The sequence below is a fragment of the Cibotium barometz genome, chromosome 33 (assembly GCF_041138505.1).
Source record: "Cibotium barometz isolate CiBa-2024 chromosome 33, ASM4113850v1, whole genome shotgun sequence".
NCBI lineage: Eukaryota > Viridiplantae > Streptophyta > Polypodiopsida > Cyatheales > Cibotiaceae > Cibotium > Cibotium barometz.
This window is the reverse complement of record NC_141078.1, coordinates 37,809,727-37,827,930: the sequence shown is the minus strand read 5'-3', so window position 1 is coordinate 37,827,930 and position 18,204 is coordinate 37,809,727. Positions and strand designations below refer to the sequence as shown.

Below are 18,204 nucleotides of genomic sequence, written 5' to 3'. Positions count from 1 at the left end.
TTTTAGAGTGGCCTCTTTCACCTACTCAACCTCTTTGGCTCCCCTTGCCTCTAGAGTGGCCTCTTTCCACCATACATCCTGTGGCGATCTACCTCTACCTCTACCTCTACCTCTACCTATATCTAAGTAGAAAGCTTGCTCATGTGAATTTTTAAAATATTCATCTCCTCACAAACAAGGAAAGCAATCAGTTCCTAAAAATTAAGAAAGTTCTCTCAAACTCTAATGGAGGTTTGAAACTAGCAATAAAGAAAACTCCAATGGAGGTCTGAAACTAGCAATCAAGAAAGTTCTTTCAAACTCCAATGGATGTATGAAACTACCAATCAAAAAAGTTCTCTCAAACTCTAATGCAGGTCTGAAACTGACAGTATTCCTGTGTCAAGGCCATTCCAACGTCATGATACCATATCATCATCATCTGTTGGCGATCCAATATAAACAAGGATATCTACAAGCTCTTTAACCTTCATCGAGGAATCATTTATACTCAGCTTCTCTTTGGTCACATTATGCAACTCCTACTTTAGCTGTATCTTTCAAGCTTGAGTGTTTATATTGTACATCTTGACCAAGGTGTCCTAAGCCTCCTTCGGTGTTTGTAATGGTATATGTATTTAAAATCGACACTTTCACTAAACCAGAAATTAGGTATACATAATTAAGATGGACACTTTCACACAAAGTGCCTATGGAAAGCTTGTAGAGCCAAAATGGGCCTCGAATCTAAATTCTAAAATCATTGAGGTATTATGGATCTCACCCACACAATATAATTCTCCTTTTCACCATGAGGGTGCCTCAAGATGTGACAATACACCTTATTATTGTGGTGCTTGCCGCTCTTGCCTAACAACTATGTGTAGAGATTTGCTTCTAAATCAAAGTGAAAAAGATAAAGTTACCTTTTACCTATGTATCGTTTCCTTTGCTTACCCCTTACTTGCCTCTTGAGCTTTTCACACAAACTTGTGCCTCTTGAGCTTTTCACACAAACTTGTGCTCTGAGAGGATGAGCTTGAGCTCCTTACAAAAGCAAACATACAAACATACAAAAGCAAACATACACACACAAGAATTTTCTTCTATAAGATACACCATGCTCATGTAGACAATGATGATGGTATCTCAAACGAGTTTTTTTTAATGGAACTCGACTTTCTCTCTCTCTCTCTCTCTCTCTCTCTCACACACACACACACACACACACACACACACACACACACACAGGAAGTCATGCAAGGAAAAGGGATATCAGAGCACGTCAACTGCCTGTTTTTCTGTGCGCTGAGCACTGAGGAAAGGTACCTTTAATATACAACCCGATTAATCAATACAACCTAAATATATATACAACCTAACACTACAAACAGAGCTGAATTGTGCGCCCAAAGCTGTGCGCTATGCATGCGTGCCCAGTATATGGCCACAAGTGCAAAAAATGTCGCAATGGGGCCTTGTGCATCAACAGGGTATGCCTCTATCACCTGCCACTGCGTTATCTCTACTCAAAGAATGCATCAGAAGTAAAGATATGGCCCTTGGTAGGCAAGTGCATGCCCTTGCCATCGCCAGTGGGCTTGCTTTTATGGCCCACCTAGGAGACCATCTCATCTACATGCTTTCTTCGTGTGGTGGAACCTTACTAGAAGCAAACCTAGCATTCTGCAACGTTGCACGGCCATGTTCCCTCACATGGCATGCTATCATCTCAGCACATTCTGACATTGGGGAAAGTCAGAGTGCCCTTCATCTCTTCGAGAAAATGCAGGTACAGAGTGTAAAGCCAAGCAAATATATATGTTCTTCTGCTTTGAAAGCCTGTGCTGCCATGGGGACTATAGGGCATGGTAGGATCATACATGACTTGATTATTAGAGATGGAGTGGAATCTGATGTGGTTCTAAGGGGCGGCCTCGTCACCATGTATGCCAAGTGCGGTAGCCTCGAAGAATCTCACTGCATTTTTGACAAAACGTTGGATCGGAATGTTGTCTTATGGGGAGCATTGATATCAGGATATGCCCAACATGGCCATGGTCTTCTTGCCCTTGAACTGCTGGAGGAAATGCAAGCTCAAGGATTAGTGCCGGACAAAGCTTTGTTTTTGTCCATTTTGAAAGCTTGTAGCAGCACAGGTGTCATAGAACAAGGCAAGCTGATACATGGCCAGATTGTTTTTTTGGGTCTTGATTCAAATGTTGTCGTTGGGAGCAGCCTCGTTGACATGTATGCAAAGTGCGGCCATCTAGGGGAGGCGCAAGGAGTATTCCATTGGCTACCGATCCGAAACATTGTTTCATGGGGAGCACTGATTGCAGGGTATGCACAGCATGGGCAAGGTCACATCTCCCTGACGCTTTTTGATGAACTGCAGAAGGATGGCATAAAGCCAGATAATTTCATCTATTCATCCATTCTGAAAGCATGTAGCAGCATCGGAGCCATACATGAGGGGAGACAAATACATGATCGGATGATCAGAAGTGGTCTTGAACTGGATGTGAACATTGAGACCACACTTGTGGACCTCTATGCCAAATGGGGGTGTCTAGAGGAGGCGTTTCAGATTTTTGAAAGTGTGGAGAACAGAAATATGGTGGCATGGAATGCAATAATAGCAGGGTGTGCTGAGAGCGGGAAGGGTCTTTTGGCTTTGGAGCTTCTGGGGAAAATGCAGGAGGAGGGTGTAAAGCCAGATAAAGTCACATTCTTACTCATCTTAAAAGCATGTGGATGTGTAGGGGTGGCAAAGCAGGGCAGACTTATACACAGGGAGATCGTTGAAAGAGGATTTGAATCAGATGAGGTGGTTAGCAGCACCCTGGTGGACATGTATGCAAAGTGTGGGAGCTTACGAGAGTCACGTAAAGTGTTTGATGGAGTTCAAAACAATGATAGCGTGTCATGTGCTGCTATGATAACTGGCTATGTGCAACATGGACATGGTACCTCTGCCTTAAAACTATTTGAAAACATGCAACAGGAGGGTTTAGGGACAAATAGAGTTGCATTGTCGTGCATAGTGAAATCATGTGGTGCTATCGGGCAGGGCAGGCTCATACATGAGCAGATTATCACAAATGGGCTTGAATTGGATGTGGTTGTTGCAAGTGCACTCATCGACATGTATGCCAAGTATGGAAGCTTAAAGGAAGCCCACAAAGTTTTGGATGGAATGCCAAATCGAAACATAGTTGCATGGAACAGCATAATTGCAGGGCACACTCAGCATGAGCATGGTCTTGCTGCTCTTGAATATCTTGCTAAAATGCAACAAGAAGGATTGCATGCAGATAAAGTCACATATTTGAGTCTCCTGAGAGCATGTGGCAGCCTAGGAGCTTTAGGACTGGGCAAGGAGATACACGATGAGATAATCATTAGTGGACATGTATCTGATTCAGCTGTGGGAGCATCACTTGTTGATATGTATGGCAAGTGTGGAAGCCTGGATGCAGCGTGCAAAGTTTTTGATAATTTGCCGAAACATAGCGTGGTGTTGTGGAATGCATTGATTGCAGGATATGCTCGGCACGGCAAGCATGGACAGGCTTTACAATGTTTTGACCAATTACCAAAGCAAGGCTTGAAGCCAGAGGAAAGGACTTATACCAGTATCTTTGGTGCATGCAGTCAAGTAGGCAAAACAAAGGATGGCCAGCTGCACTTTGAAGTGATGAAAGAAATTTATGGAATAACACCAAGTACCGAGCATTTCAATGGTGTGGTTGATCTGTTATGTCGGGCAGGGTACTTGCTTGAGGCTGAAGAGTTACTGTGTAGCGCATCAAGTCCTCTCGACATCACTGGATGGACATCTTTGCTCATTGCTTGCAAAACCTATGGTAATGTTGAGCTTGGCTGCAAATGTTTCCAGCAAGTTGTCTTGATTGATCCTAGCTTTGCAGCTGCCTATGTTATCATGGAGGACATCTTTTCTGATGCTCACATGTGGGATGAAACACATAAGCTGCATAAGATGAAAGAATGCATTGGTGCGCATGGGTCTTGTATGGAGGTCAAACGTAGCTTGCATGCGTTTAGCGTGGGAGATGCTATTCATGAACAAAGTGAATTTATTTACACCAAGTTACAGTCATATGAAAAAGGAAGGCTAGATGCCATTGACTTTGCTTAAGTCGTCGACATAGTCGGCTAGAAGGTATCCTGCATGGAGGATGGACCTAAACTTTTAGTACCATCCGACATATCATCTGTTTATGGTTGGAGTGCCAGTACATCTGTTGAGAAGGTTGCAAGAGGACGCATCTTTTCAGCTGGTCAAGGTACCATAAGCATGCATGTAAACAAGAGGATTTGGTTATGCAGATTGGGATAATGTGCTCATATATAACGACTGCTATGTTGCTAACCCTGCAGCCTGGCAAGCGTCTAAGAGAGCAATCAATCAACTACCAAGTTTTGGATTAAGAGGGTCGAATTTCAATGCTTGAGGACGGATTGAAATGAAGAAGTTAGTGATGGAAGTTTTTAATGATAATCTGGACCTCTCACTGAAGATGCATTTTCACGAAAATAGGTAGATGTTTCTTCAAAAACTCACAGGAATTATGCAGTCTTTGGTTGGGTTTTTAAGGACCGTCTTTGTGTGGGTTAGGATACATCATTCTTTGCTCAAGATCAGGAACAAATGGATTGAACTTTTTTAGACATATTTGCAGGGTTAGCAGAATGTCTACCCTGGTTGCTGCCCTTGTGCATTAGGAGCGAGAAAAGATGCAGCAACAGCACACTTGATCTGATCCCATTTTGTAGCTCAACTTAGGCATTGCAGGTTTACCTTCTCTCCTTGAACCTTCTCGTACTGCTTTTGTAGTTGCTAGAAGGGTTATGTTGTTTCAGGCATGCTAGTTCTTTCCCTTTGAATAAATCTGGTTCACCTTTTATGAGTTCTGGTCTATTTGTGGGCATTTGATGTCTTGATTTTTGGATTTTGTGGGTTGCGTTGTGATACGAGACTGACGTGCTAGAGTACCACAAGGGGGTTACCACCCTTTAATAGTATTGTTTGATAATGCACTGGGCAAGGCATTGGGACACCCCCCAGAGGTATTTTGCTCGGTCAATTGGATCGAACGCCTTGCATAGCTGTTAGAGAACCATGCGCTGGAGAGTCACCAGCCCGGACATTTCCGGTTATGAAAGGGGTCTGGTGGATTCCAGGACGTTCAAATATTTGGAAAGTACAAGCTTTGGGAATGGGGGATTATCCAATACAAAAGATCAAGTGCTTGAAGCTTGTTCTAGGCACTTGAGATGGTTTCTTGGGCACAGAAATCGGCATTGGAGCTCAAGTGTCAAGTGGAAAGCATATATCGCGAGCTTCTGAGGATTTGGGAGAGATCTAGCTTTGAAACATGATTCTACATGGTGCTTACATACATTTCTAATAAGGTGGAATACAAAGGATCACACTCCTAAAATCTAGGAGGGTTACTATTTTTGGACAACTTCCAATGGAAATTCCGTTCGCGTCATCATTACATTTGTTGTTGGGGTTAGGGTTAGGCTTTGCAGCAATGCACCACACAAACACACACAGTGAAGCAATCGTGAGCAAGGAGGCACAACACTCCATGATAATTGAGTGTACCACAATGCAAGTACAAATGATAAGTGTGTGACCTAAACTACAAAAGTCACTTCACACACACTGTCTTAAAAGTGAGATAGAGCGTGTTCCTGTGCATGGGGAAAAAACCTCCTAGTGAGGGAAAAAGTATTCCAGTTGGTCCTAGAGTGTTCACACACCACTGCCCATGGCATAGATGTCTACAAACCTTCTTGGAGTGATGATGTGAACATGTATAAGAATATGGCGGATCAATCCCCGAAAGGCAATAAGCTTAAAACTTTGCGGAAAGCTTTGAGCTTTTCACAAGGAAGTCCCTTTGTGAATAAATCTGCCACATTGTCAAGTGTCTCTCTAGAGACATACACCAAGTTGATCGCTCCGCATGGAGCCTCTTAACATAATGGTAATGCACTTCAGTGTGCTTCATGTGAGGATGAAACACTAGGTTTCTCACAACTGCCACTGCGCTTTGAGAGTCAATATAGATGGGAGTGGAGGACTCTTGTTCAACACTAAGATCTACCAAAAGTCGTCTGAGCCATACACACTCAATGGTAGCTGTAGATGTTGCCCTGTACTCAACTTTACAGCTAGATGTGGCCACTATCGAGTCTCGATTGTTTTGCTGAGCCATAATATGCATGAACCACCAAGAAAGAAACAAATTTCACTATGGACACTCTGGTGTCATAATATCTTGCCTTGTCCGAATCACTGAAGGCATGCACCTGTGACTCACGCCCTCTCGTGGGATAGAACAATCCAAGGAACTGGGTGTCTTGTAAGTAGCAGAAAACCCGCCAGGTACCCGTGCAATGCATATAGCTACTCAATTGTGACACCCCATATTGAATGTCTGGCTGCATGTTGCATAGGTACATCAAGTATCTAACAACTTGCTGATGTAGTGTCTGATCAAAAGACTCTCCAAAATCCTGAATGCTAAGCCTGGCACCTGTCTCAACTGGTGTAGACACAAGCTTACAATCCTCAAGATTAAACCTTTTAAGCAGTCTCTGTATGTACTTTGATTGCATCATGACTATCCCATTATCACATTGTAAGGATTGAATGCCTGAATAAAAATGCAATGGCCCAAATCCGATATCTAAGAAGCTTGTAATTCAGCCTTAGAGGTTGAAAACTTCTCTATTGGGAACATTGAGTAGCATATCATGAACATATAAAACAATGACGAACAAATCCTCTTTTGTCTTCTTGATGTCGAGGGTGCTCTTTGTTGGACTGATAGAAAACCCATGAGAGACCGAGAATGCATGTATCTTCTCATACCATGCTATGGGAGCGTGCTTAAGGCCATACAAAGCCTTCCATAACCTGCACACTTTGTGTTCTTGACCCTTCTGTGCAATTGTTCATTTTCAGCATTGTCTTGGTCTTGTGCTGTGCTTAAGTAGTGCTCACACCCGACTGAGTGAATTACACTTTGTCTTGAGTATCTGGAATCTTAGCCAATAGAAAATATGCAACGAATTGATGACCAAACTGTGTAATTGCAGAATGATCCTACTACCACCATATTAACTGAAGTGGGTTGGCATGGATGATGGGGTGGTGGAGGAATTGGAACTAGATGCCACTTTTGGAAGTGCCACTATCACACTCGCTTGTAAAGCTGCCTATTTTGATGCTGGAGTTGCATGGCTTCTAGAGGCACAAGTTTTGCACGGCGCCGGTCTTCTTCAACCTTGCGTTTGGCTTCCTTGGCCTTCTGTTCCTCAACAAGTTCTCGTCATCTTTGTTGCTTCATTAGGAGAAGAACGTGTTCAAATTCTCTAGGACCCTGCTCTTTAAGCTGTTCTATAGGCTTTTCTGCCTCTTTTGCTTGTTGAAGTTGTACCTTTAGTAGTCTGTTTTACTCCATCAGCTCTTAAAGGATATCTTTAGTGCTTTGCGGAAGCATTGTTTCTTCTTGGGTGGTGTCTTCTTTGAGCTTTCTTCTTCAGTGGTGTCTTCTTCAAAGCTCTCTTCTTCTTCTCCTGACATGGTACAACTTGGGTGGTTTTTCCTGACCTCAGTTTTACCATCCACAGGATGCTCTCCCTTTAGGTAGCCAAGCTGAGTCACAACCAGAAGCTCTGATACCAATGTAGCATGCAACCGGTATGATTGTGTAAACGTAGCAAGCTTTTTCTTTTGGTGAGTTTAAGCAATCCACTTTAATCTTTGTACACAGGAGGTAGAGCTACAGAGATGGAGAGTTGACACCAGATTGGGTCCCAACTACCCACTTAAGGGCAAGCAAGAGTATTTGCTTTATTACTATGAATGTAGACTATACCAAGAAAATTATTTGATGACAGTGGACTGTTGAATGCCAACCACAAGGAGAAAGTAGACCAAACATCGGTTGATTCATCAAGCGGTCTTTTGATAACTTAGAAGCCACTTCGGGAGCCAATGTGCACACCCAGATCTGCTGAGGGGATGCGGGGCTGATGGCTGAATGCTGAAGATGACTTCTTCTGCTGCCTTGGACTGAAAGCACACGAAGTTGCTTTGTTGAAAATATGTATACACAAGTCCTAGGACTCAAGCACACATGGAAACTGCTTTGCTTCACTGCTGAATGATGAAAGAATGAGATGATTTTGGAATGGGACTGAGAGGCACCTTATATAATATCTCCTTGTCACGTGCATCCCGCACTTGGATGCCACGTAGACTTATCTATACAGAAGGTGCAGGACCTGGGATGGTAAACTGGTCCCATGTGAGCCCAGTCCGGGACGAGTCAGCCAGGGATCCATCTTAGTCGTCCGTGGTCAGGTGTGCATTGTCCTGCACAGGAGTCCAAGGTCAGGTGTGCACTGTCCTGCAGATGAAATAGTGCCAGTCCGTGCTGTGAGTCTCCCTCTGGAATGATGTCAGTGATTCTGTGTATCTGGTATGGTACCGAATGCCAGATCACTGTGTAGATAGTTAGGGTTTGATTATAGGAAAAAGGGCCAGCCCATAGGGCTACCCCAAGTCTTAGGGTGGGCATGGGGATGGTGTGAAACCACCCCCACGAGGGCCAGGAAGGTCCTGGCTGTACCCACCAGCCATGGGTAGGCCATGGAGGGCTGTAGGACAGCCCTAGGGGCAGGCCAGGGGTAGCCGACTGGTTATCCAGCCCTAGGAGGGGTGTAGGGCAAGTATGGGGCAGCCCATACAGGCAGCCCAGCCCCAGTGTACTTGCAAAATCAGTGCCCAGCCCCCAGAGAATCAGGCGCATGATGCCCAGCCAGCCATGAAGTGATGCGCAGCATTTTCTATGATTTATTTAGCATTTAATGCTGATTTTCAGTCGTGGACAGAATTCAGTGCTGGCCGTCTGGATATAATGCTGGCCGACTGCTTATTTGGAGTAGTATAAATAGATGAGCCACAATCCCATTGTGTTATCTCATATTTCACCAAGAGCCAAGGCAAACAAGGGCCAGACAAGCCAAGGAGTTGCTAAAGCAAAGGGGTGAAGGACTGCAAGTCAAGGGCAGAGATTTCTCAGCCAAGAAAGGTCAAGATTTCTGTATTTTCTTTTCAGATTTACATCATTCTAATAAAGCAAATACACCATCCGTGGTGGGAGCCCTATAGAGGGTATTTGGGACCCAATACTGTGTCCTCTCCATCTCTCCCTCTCTCTCTCTCTATTTTTTGCACATCTTCATTCAGTGTTGTGCGTTAATTCCGTCGCGAAAAGTGTGCTGATTTCTGAGCATTGAAGTTACCGATCTTCTCCGAAGCTTCCGCATGTTACAGCGGTATCAGAGCCTACTTCAAGTGCAAAGATTCAGCAAAGAAACCAGAATTTTTTTCTCACTCGTGTGGTTGGTTTTCAGACGCCGGTGGACTCCCCCTTTCGGAGTGACTCCTATCCCTCGAAGGACGGTTGGTTTTCAGCCTTCGGACGTCTCCCACACACAGTGGATGGTCAGATTGCGCTCTGGAAAGGAAGTGCATTTTCCTATTATGGCGAGCTTCGATGACGAGAGAGACCAAGAACCATGGGACCAGAGTGCACTAGGCAGCCCAGCTAGGGCACCAGGCTTGAGTGTTACAGATATGCTTCAAGAGATGATGCAAGCAATCGTAGACCAGACAACCAAGTTGGACGAGGATAAGGCGTAGATCTTGGCTCCGGAAGAGCGTACCCGTTCTCCAGCGTCACGTTTTCTATCTCCTCCTCCCTCTCCTTCCGTATCCCAGATTCCAGATCCTCGACACAGGGACCCTCTCGAGGGGTCACGACCGCAGCCGAGCTCTTTGCTTGAGTTGCAGATGCATGCATTGGAGATCCGACAACGAGAAGATGAAGCCATGCGACGCGTGGAACATGAGCGTTACCTAGCAGCTTTGGACACCAGATTGACACCGGCGGCGCCCTCGAATCATTTTCCCGAGAAAATGAATTTCAGTAAGTATAATGGTAAACTTGATTCCACAACTCTTTATTCATGGTTACATCAGTTTGAAGCTTACTTTGCCGCAGTTCGAAAGACAGATACTAACAAAGTGATCTTAGCCAGTTGGTACTTGGAAGGTGAGGCCATTCCTTGGTGGACTTAGTGGGCTCATGCCCACACCAGATTAGGTATGGCAGCTTATGTGGGGGACGAGTTTGTCCGCGACCTTAAGCAGTGGTTTCTACCACCCCACTACCTTGAGCGACTCAAAGACGAGTTCAGGGGAGCGCATCAAAACGTGCAACCAGTCCTTCAGTTTGCCAATAGAATTTCGACTTTATGTTTGCAATTAGGCTTATCTGATTCAGACAAGAAAGGGTAGTTTTTGTATGGCCTTGACACGCAAATCCGATGGGAGGTACGTATGTTTCGGCTAGCCACCTTTGAACACGCACTCTCGCTTGCGCAGAGTGCAGAAATGAAGCATAATGGTGGCAAGCCCAAGACTTCCCAGTCGGCTTCTCCCAAGGCTACCGCCTCGGGGGGCAAAGGCCAGAACCAAACTGTCACGTGGATGCCACGTAGACATATCTGCACAAAAGGTGCAGGACCTGGGATGGTGAACTGGTTCCATGTGAGCCCAGTCCGGGACGAGTCAGCCAGGGATCCATCTCAGTTGTCCGAGGTCAGGTGTGCATTGTCCTGCACAGGAGTCTAAGGTCAGGTGTGCACTGTCCTGCACATGAAACAGTGCCAGTCTGCGCTGTGAGTCTCCCTCTGGAATGATGTTAGTGTTTCTGTGTATCTGGTATGGTACCGGATGCCAGATCACTGAGTAGTTAGTTAGGGTTTGCGTTTAGAACAAGGGGCCAGCCCATAGGGCTACCCCAGGTCTTTGTGTGGGCATGGGGATAGTGTGGAACCACCCCCATGAGGGCCAGGAAGGCCCTGGCTGAACCCACCAGCCATGGAGGGGCTGTAGGACAGCCCTAGGGGCAGGCTAAAGGCAGACATTCAGGAGATGCAGCCTTTGTATGGCTGCAGGGCAGGTATGGGGCAGCCCATACAGGCTGCCCAGCCCTCAAATTGTTTGCAAAAGCTTTGTCCAGCCCATCCAGAATCAGGCGCATGATGGCCAGCCATATATGGAACAATGCGCAGCATTTTATGGAATTTATGTGAATTTTTTCAGCATTAAATGCTGAATTATTTAGTCGTGGGACATTTAATGCTGGCCGCCTGGACTTCAGCTGGTCGACTGCTCTAGATGGAGTAGTATAAATAGGAGAGCCCCCATAATCCCATTTGTGCGTCTCAGATTTCACCAAGAGCTCAAGCATAAAGGGGCTAGACAAGCCAAGAAGGTGCTAAGCAAAGGGGTGAAGGACTGCAGGTCAAGGGCAGGGTATTCCCAGCCAAGAAAGGTCAAGGATTTCTGTATTTTCTTTCATATTTACATCATTCTAATAAAGCAAATACACCATCCGTGGTGGGGGCCCTACAGAGGGTCATACTTCTCGGGAGTGTCCTAAGAAGCCTCCAAAGCCCGCCGCCGCTGCCTCCACAGCTTCCGTGGTGAGCTCAGCTCCCACACAGACTCCAGTGGCTGCCCCTAGTTCTTCAAATCCCGGTGCTTCAGTTGGAGCAATTATTAGCCAGGAACTCGAAGATAAGCAGAAGGGCGCCCATGACTAGGAGTATGAGCGCAACGAATTGCTCAAGTCCTTTGGCTACATAGGTGGCCAGAGAGTCGTCGTCTTGTTTGACAGCGGCAGCACGGAGGATGTGGTCACGGAACAGGCTGCTAGGCGTGCCCGTTTTCGACCTGACTTCGGTGGACAAACAGGTTGAGGGTTTTAGCACAGGCATGACAACGAGTGTCAAGTATGAAGCTCTAGGTGCTAAGTTGGTTATTCAGGGCATAGAATTTGTGCGTGATTTTATGGTTGCCCCTCTTGTAGGAGCAGACATAATTTTGGGTATTCAGTGGTTTCACAAGTTTCTTCCAGATGTCAAGTGGGACAAGCACACGCTCCAGATCAATCGGAATGTGTCAAACGTCCCAGTGACCATTAAGTGTGAGCTAGGAATTCCGAACTTTCCGCTCATAAGCCACTTGCAGGCTAAGCGAGCAGTCAGGAAAGGCGCACAGTGTGCGATGATATACATCGAGACAGCCTAGACGGTGGCCAATGCTTCCGAGAACTACTCAGTTCTCCATGCAAAGTTCCAGAAGATTTTTCTTCGGGATAGCCTCCCTCCCCAGCTCCCCCCGTCCAGACCGGAGGACCACAAGATTGACCTCCTCCCAGGCTCGGAACCCCCGAGCAAGTTTCCATATCGCCTTTCCAAGACAATGGAATCGGAGTTGGACCGCCAACTCCAAGAATTCTTGCAATCTGGCTTCATCCGCCCAAGCATGTCGCCATTTGCAGCACCGATCTTATTTATGTCCCTGCTCTGGGTTTTCATCTTCTGTCAGTGCATGAGGTATGCAAGACTGGCTTTCGGGTGGAATTTGAGGAGCATTCAGTTGCTCTAAGGGACCGTGAGACTGGCCAGGTTGTTTGGGAAGGCGGTGTGGAGAATGGTATCTACAAGCTCTCTGCACTCTCCACATTGACAGGTTCTCAGGTCGGAGATTTGTGGCACTTTCGTTTTGGCCACTTAAATGTGGATGCTTTGAGGCGCGCCTTCCGGGACCAGATGGTGGTTGGCTTGCCAGATGTTGGTAGTAGGCAAGGGCGTTGTAGCTCTTGCATACGTGGTAAGCAGCACAGGGAATCCTTTTCGAAGCAGGCTTCCAGGCGGGCTTCGAAACCATTGGAGTTGATTCACACTGACTTGTGTGGACCTCAGCAGATACCATCTTTGGGAGGATCTCTCTACTTTATGCTGCTTGTTGATGATTGTACCAGATTCACGTGGGTCTACTTTCTTTCCCAGAAGGACCAGGCTTTTGCTCGGTTCAAGGATTGGCACGTGATGGTGGAGAAAGAGTTTGGATTTCAAGTCAAGACTCTCAGGGCTGACAAAGGATGTGAATTCTCCTCGACTGTATTCCTGAGATTTTGTGCAGATCATGGCATCAAAAGGGAACTGGCCAATACCGGATCGCCTTCGGAGAATGGAGTTGTTGAACGCAAGAACAGGACTGTGGTGGAGATGGCGAGGACCATGCTGGAGCATCGTGATCTTCCTCGTCCACTTTGGGGTGAGGTTGTGGCAACGGCTGTCCATATCATTAACCGATCTCCGACGACTTCAGTACCCCATATGACTCCATTTGAGGCATATTTTGGCAGGAAACCCGATGTCTCGCACTTCCATGTCTTTGGGAGTGACGCGTATGTACATATTCCGAAGAAGCAGAGGGGGAAGCTTGACTCCAAGTCTCGCAAGCTGGTATTTGTGGGGTATAACTCTCTTTCCAAGGGATACAGGTTGTATGATCCAAATAGGAACAAGATTGTTGTCAGCCGGGATGTGGTCTTTGACGAGCATGTTCCAGCATCCACTGTCGAGGAGCCGCCACTTCTTGGAGATCCAGAGGAGTCTGATGATGATTCCCAGTCTATCATTCCAGTTGATCCACCTTAGTCATCACAGGAGGTTGAGCCCGCAGCTGGAGTAGAGCCCCCGTGACCACAGGAGGCTCCACAATCTGTCGAGTACCTAGGTGGTTGTTAGACACCCTTCGGGAGTCAGGTGCCACGGAGCTACCCTCCGAGTGGACCACAGAGGACGGCCCTCGAAGATCACATCGAGTCCAAGATAAAAGCAACACAGTGGAGCTTCTTCAGGTGAACTATGCTTTGATGTCTCGTATCATGCGGGATAAAGAGCCCACTTCCGTAAAGGAAGCCCTTTCACAGGATACTTGGAGGAAAGCCATGTAGGTGGAACTTGATGCCATCGAGAAGAACAACACTTGGGAGTTGGTACCGAGGCCGTCGAAGCGGTCAGTCATTGGTGTCAAATGGGTTTTTAAGACCAAATACGCGTCTGATGGGTCGGTGGACAAACACAAAGCCAGACTTGTGGCTAAAGGTTATGCTCAGCGGCCAGGCATCGACTACGAGGATACCTTTGCACCGACAGCGCGGATGTCCGCAATTCGGACCGTTCTTGCCCTTGCTTCTTCTCAGAGGTGGCCCGTGTATCAAATGGATGTAAAATCTGCGTTCCTTAATGGTGACCTGCAGGAGGAGGTGTACGTTGAGCAGCCTCCCGGCTTTATTGTTCCAGGATCGGAAGGGATGGTTTACAGGTTACGTAAGGCCTTGTATGGTCTTAAGCAGGCTCCCAGGGCTTGGAATCAGAAGATTGATTCCTTCTTTATTCGGACTGGATTTCAGAGATCGGTTGCAGATCCGAACCTGTATCTCTTTCGGGAACGCGGCATGGTCACGCTCATCATCCTTTATGTGGATGATCTCATTCTCACCGGCGGTCATGTGGAGCACATTGGAGTGACGAAGGCTGCCTTGTCAAAGGAGTTTGAGATGACCGATTTAGGCTTACGCCACTTCTTCTTGGGATTGGAGATATGGCAGACCCAGAGGGGGTTTTTCGTCTCTCAGCAGCGGTATGTTCATGAGTTGCTTGAGGCCTTTGGGATGGAGAACTGCAAGCCTATTACTTCGCCGATGGACCCGAACACAAAGTTAACCGTTACAGATCCTTGTGAGCCAGTTGATGCCTCGCAGTACAGGAAGTTGGTTGGTTCATTGATCTGGTTGCTGAACACCAGATTGGACTTGAGCTTTTCCGTGGGGCTGTTGAGCTCTTTTATGTAGACGCCATTGAAGTCTCATTGGGACGCAGGATTGCGGATCTTGCGGTATCAGCAGAGTACGAAGGATCTAGGACTCTTTTACACAGGAGGGAATGGAGTCAAGCTCCAAGGTTGGAGTGACTCAGATTGGGGAGGAGATCCAGACACGAGGAGATCTACTTCAGGATACAGTTTTACCCTCGGCTCAGGAGCAATTTCTTGGAGCAGCAAGAGGCAGCCAACTATTACCCTTTCTTCGACAGAGGCAAAGTATCGGGCTGCTTGTGGTGCTGCTTGTGAGGTTGTATGGCTGCGGAGGCTGCTAGGCGAGATTGGGTTTCCACAGAGGGAGCCCACAGTCATCCAGTGCGATAACCAGAGTTGTATAGCTATTGCTCGGAACCCGGTTTTCCATGCCCGGACCAAGCATATAGAGATACAGTGTACGTGAGAACATCTTGGCTGGTGACATCTTGCTACTTTATTGTTCGACGGAGGACAATGCGGCGGACCTCTTCACGAAGTCTCTACCTCAGGCTACGCTCAGGCGGCACTCCAGCTCCCTTGGGTTGGTTTCACAGCCAGGAGCTGAGAAGCCTTTGTTAGAAGTCATCTCCTGTCTATATTTATACACCAGGGCCTCTGTTGTGGGTGTGCCCGCCCTGTATAAGGTGTTTTATCATTTTTCCACACTCCCAGTATTTTTTCCTATTTTTTTCCATTTTTTCTAGTGGTGGGGAGGGTTGCCAGAGGGTGGCAGGAGCACTCCAAGGCTGGCCGACTGTCCCAACAGCAGTCCTGTGGCTGGCCGACTGCACACAGGAGATGCGTAGGCCTCTAGACTGTTGGCCGACTGCATTCACACAGTCGTGGGCATTTTTCTGCTGGCCGACTGCATTTATGCAGTCGTGGACTTATACATTGCTGGCCGATTGCTCTCCGAGGGGCATATAAATAGGTCCCTTGCTCCCACCACTTTCTCATTCAGTTTTCTCGGGATCTTGTGTATAGAGAAGAGTTTACACACCTATCTCTCTGTGTTTCTTGTGCTGTTTATTTTCTGCAGTCTACTTGCTCTTGTCTACCCAAGTTTGGTTATCATTTCCGCTGCATATTCTGACAGCCTTGAGCAGGAAGAGACAAGTGACTTCAATTCAGACCACTAGACTCGATCTTGTTAGTACAGGACTAGATGACATGAAGCACACGTACACGGATTACGAGGAATTCGGTACACGGTGGAAACAGGCATTGGATGCCACAGTACCATGCCACTTTCTGATACGCGATGGTTGGCTTTTCTACAAAGGCCGACTGTGTGTCATGAAGTCGTTCAGGGCAGCTCTTCCTCATGATGCCATTACAGGTGGTCATAGGGGTATGAATTCGACTCTGGAGAAATTGGAACGGTAATATTATTGGCCAAAGATGAGGCGAGATGTGTTTACATATGTACAACGCTGTGATATTTGTCAAAAGGTGAAAGCTCCTTGTGGAAAGAAGATAGGGTTGTTACAGCCCTTGCCAATTCTTGAGGGTCCTTTCCAAGATATTTCAATGGACTTTGTCTCACGAATCTGCCTCCCAGTCCGAGTAAGCGTAATACGCAGTGCTTAACTATTGTTGATAGATTTAGCAAATTTGTTATGCTTATTCCTTGCAGGGCTAATGTAACCGCCGAGAATGTTGCCCAGTTGTTCATTCGGCATTGGTACCCGATTGGCGGGATTCCTAGGACCATAGTGTCAGACCGCGATGCCAAGTTTACCAGTCATTTTTGGAGGGCATTGTTTGATAACTTTGGTACTAAGTTGAATTTTTCCAGTGCATTCCACCCATAGACGGACGGCCAGACAGAGATATACAACCAGTTGGCCTTTGATGTGCTGAAGTGTTATGTCCACGATCAGTAAGGTAAGTGGGAATCATATGCTATTTTGAATGATTCTTTTTCTTCAGCTATTGGCAGGACTCCATATAAGGCAGCGTTTGGAAGACCTTTCCAGTCGTCGTTGACCAGGACCTCGTCTTCAGTACCTAAAGCGAACAGAGTGACGGAGTCTTACCAGGAGATTTTAGAGTCAGTTAAAGACAGGTTGGCTAAAGCGCAGGAGGCCTACACTCGAAAAGCCAATAAAGACCGAAGGGATATGAAGTTTTCGGAAGGGGATTGGGTGTATCTTCGGATTATGAAACAAAGGTTAAAGCACGTGGGCAAGCGATGCCCAAAGTTGTCTTTCAGGAGTTTCGGACCTTTTCCTATCAAGAAGAAGATTAATGAGGTTTCCATGCAGTTAAAGCTACCTGCGAGTTGGACTATGCGCGATGTGTTTCACATCAGTTGGTTAAAGCCATATGCAGGTCCTATCCCTTCAGAAGTGAAAGACGAAGCGGAACCAGATATTGTTGATGAAGCAGAAGTTATGGTTCCAGAACAGATCCTTCTGCACCGTTTCAAGCATGGCTCAAGTTGAAGACTAAGACAGTTCCTCACGAAGTTTCAGGACCGAGGGACCCATGAAGTGGTATGGCTTGACAAAGAGTTTTTCGAAGACTATCCGGCGTTATTGACAGATTATTTGGAGGCTATGCAGCTTCCGTCAAGTTAAGCAGAAGGGGATGTCATGTGCATCCTGCACTTGGATGCCACGTAGACATATCTGTACAGAAGGTGCAGGACCTGGGATGGTAAATTGGTCCCATGTGAGCCCAGTCCGGGACGAGTCAGCCAGGGATCCATCTTAGTCGTCCGAGGTCAGGTGTGCATTGTCCTGCACAGGAGTCCAAGGTCAGGTGTGCATTGTCCTGCACAGGAGTCCAAGGTCAGGTGTGCACTGTCCTGCACATGAAACAGTGCTAGTCCGCGCTGTGAGTCTCCTTTTGGAATGATGTCAGTGATTCTATGTATCTGGTATGGTACCGGATGCCAGATCATTGTGAAGATAGTTAGGGTTTGATTATAGGAAAAAGGGCCAGCCCATAGGGCTACCCCAAGTCTTAGGGTGGGCATGGGGATGATGTGAAACCACCCCCATGAGGTAGGACGGTCCTGGCTGTATCCACCAGCCATGGGTAGGCCACGGAGGGCTGTAGGACAGCCCTAGGGGCAGGCCAGGGGTAGTCGACTAGTTATCCAGCCCTAGGAGGGGTGTAGGGCAAGTATGGGGCAGCCCATACAGGCTGCCCAGCCCCAATGTACTTGCAAAATCAGTGCCCAGCCCCCAGAGAATCAGGCGTATGATGCCCAGCCAGCCATGAAGTGATGCGCAGCATTTTCTATGATTTATTCAGCATTCAATGCTGATTTTCAGTCGTGGACAGAATTCAGTGCTGCCCGACTGGATATAATGCTGGCCGACTGCTTATTTGGAGTAGTATAAATAGATGAGCCACAATCCCATTGTGTTATCTCATATTTC

General features: G+C 46.9%; 1 protein-coding gene across 2 annotated transcripts in view; it reads left to right on the top strand.

Moving 5' to 3' along the window:
- The first annotated feature begins 1,122 nt into the window (after positions 1-1,122).
- The window catches only part of LOC147619538 (pentatricopeptide repeat-containing protein At5g27110-like), a 47,627-nt gene continuing 30,545 nt past the window's right edge, over positions 1,123-18,204 (top strand). The window contains exons 1-3 of one of the 2 annotated variants that reach the window (XM_086773226.1): positions 1,123-4,289; positions 4,384-4,543; positions 4,686-4,798. In XM_086773226.1, coding sequence (XP_086629352.1) covers positions 1,442-4,141 — 2,700 coding nt within the window. In that variant the 5' untranslated portion in view covers positions 1,123-1,441 and the 3' untranslated portion in view covers positions 4,142-4,289; positions 4,384-4,543; positions 4,686-4,798. Of the gene's footprint in view, positions 4,544-4,685; positions 4,799-18,204 lie in introns of both variants that reach the window. The other variant, XM_086773227.1, reaches the window with a different exon arrangement.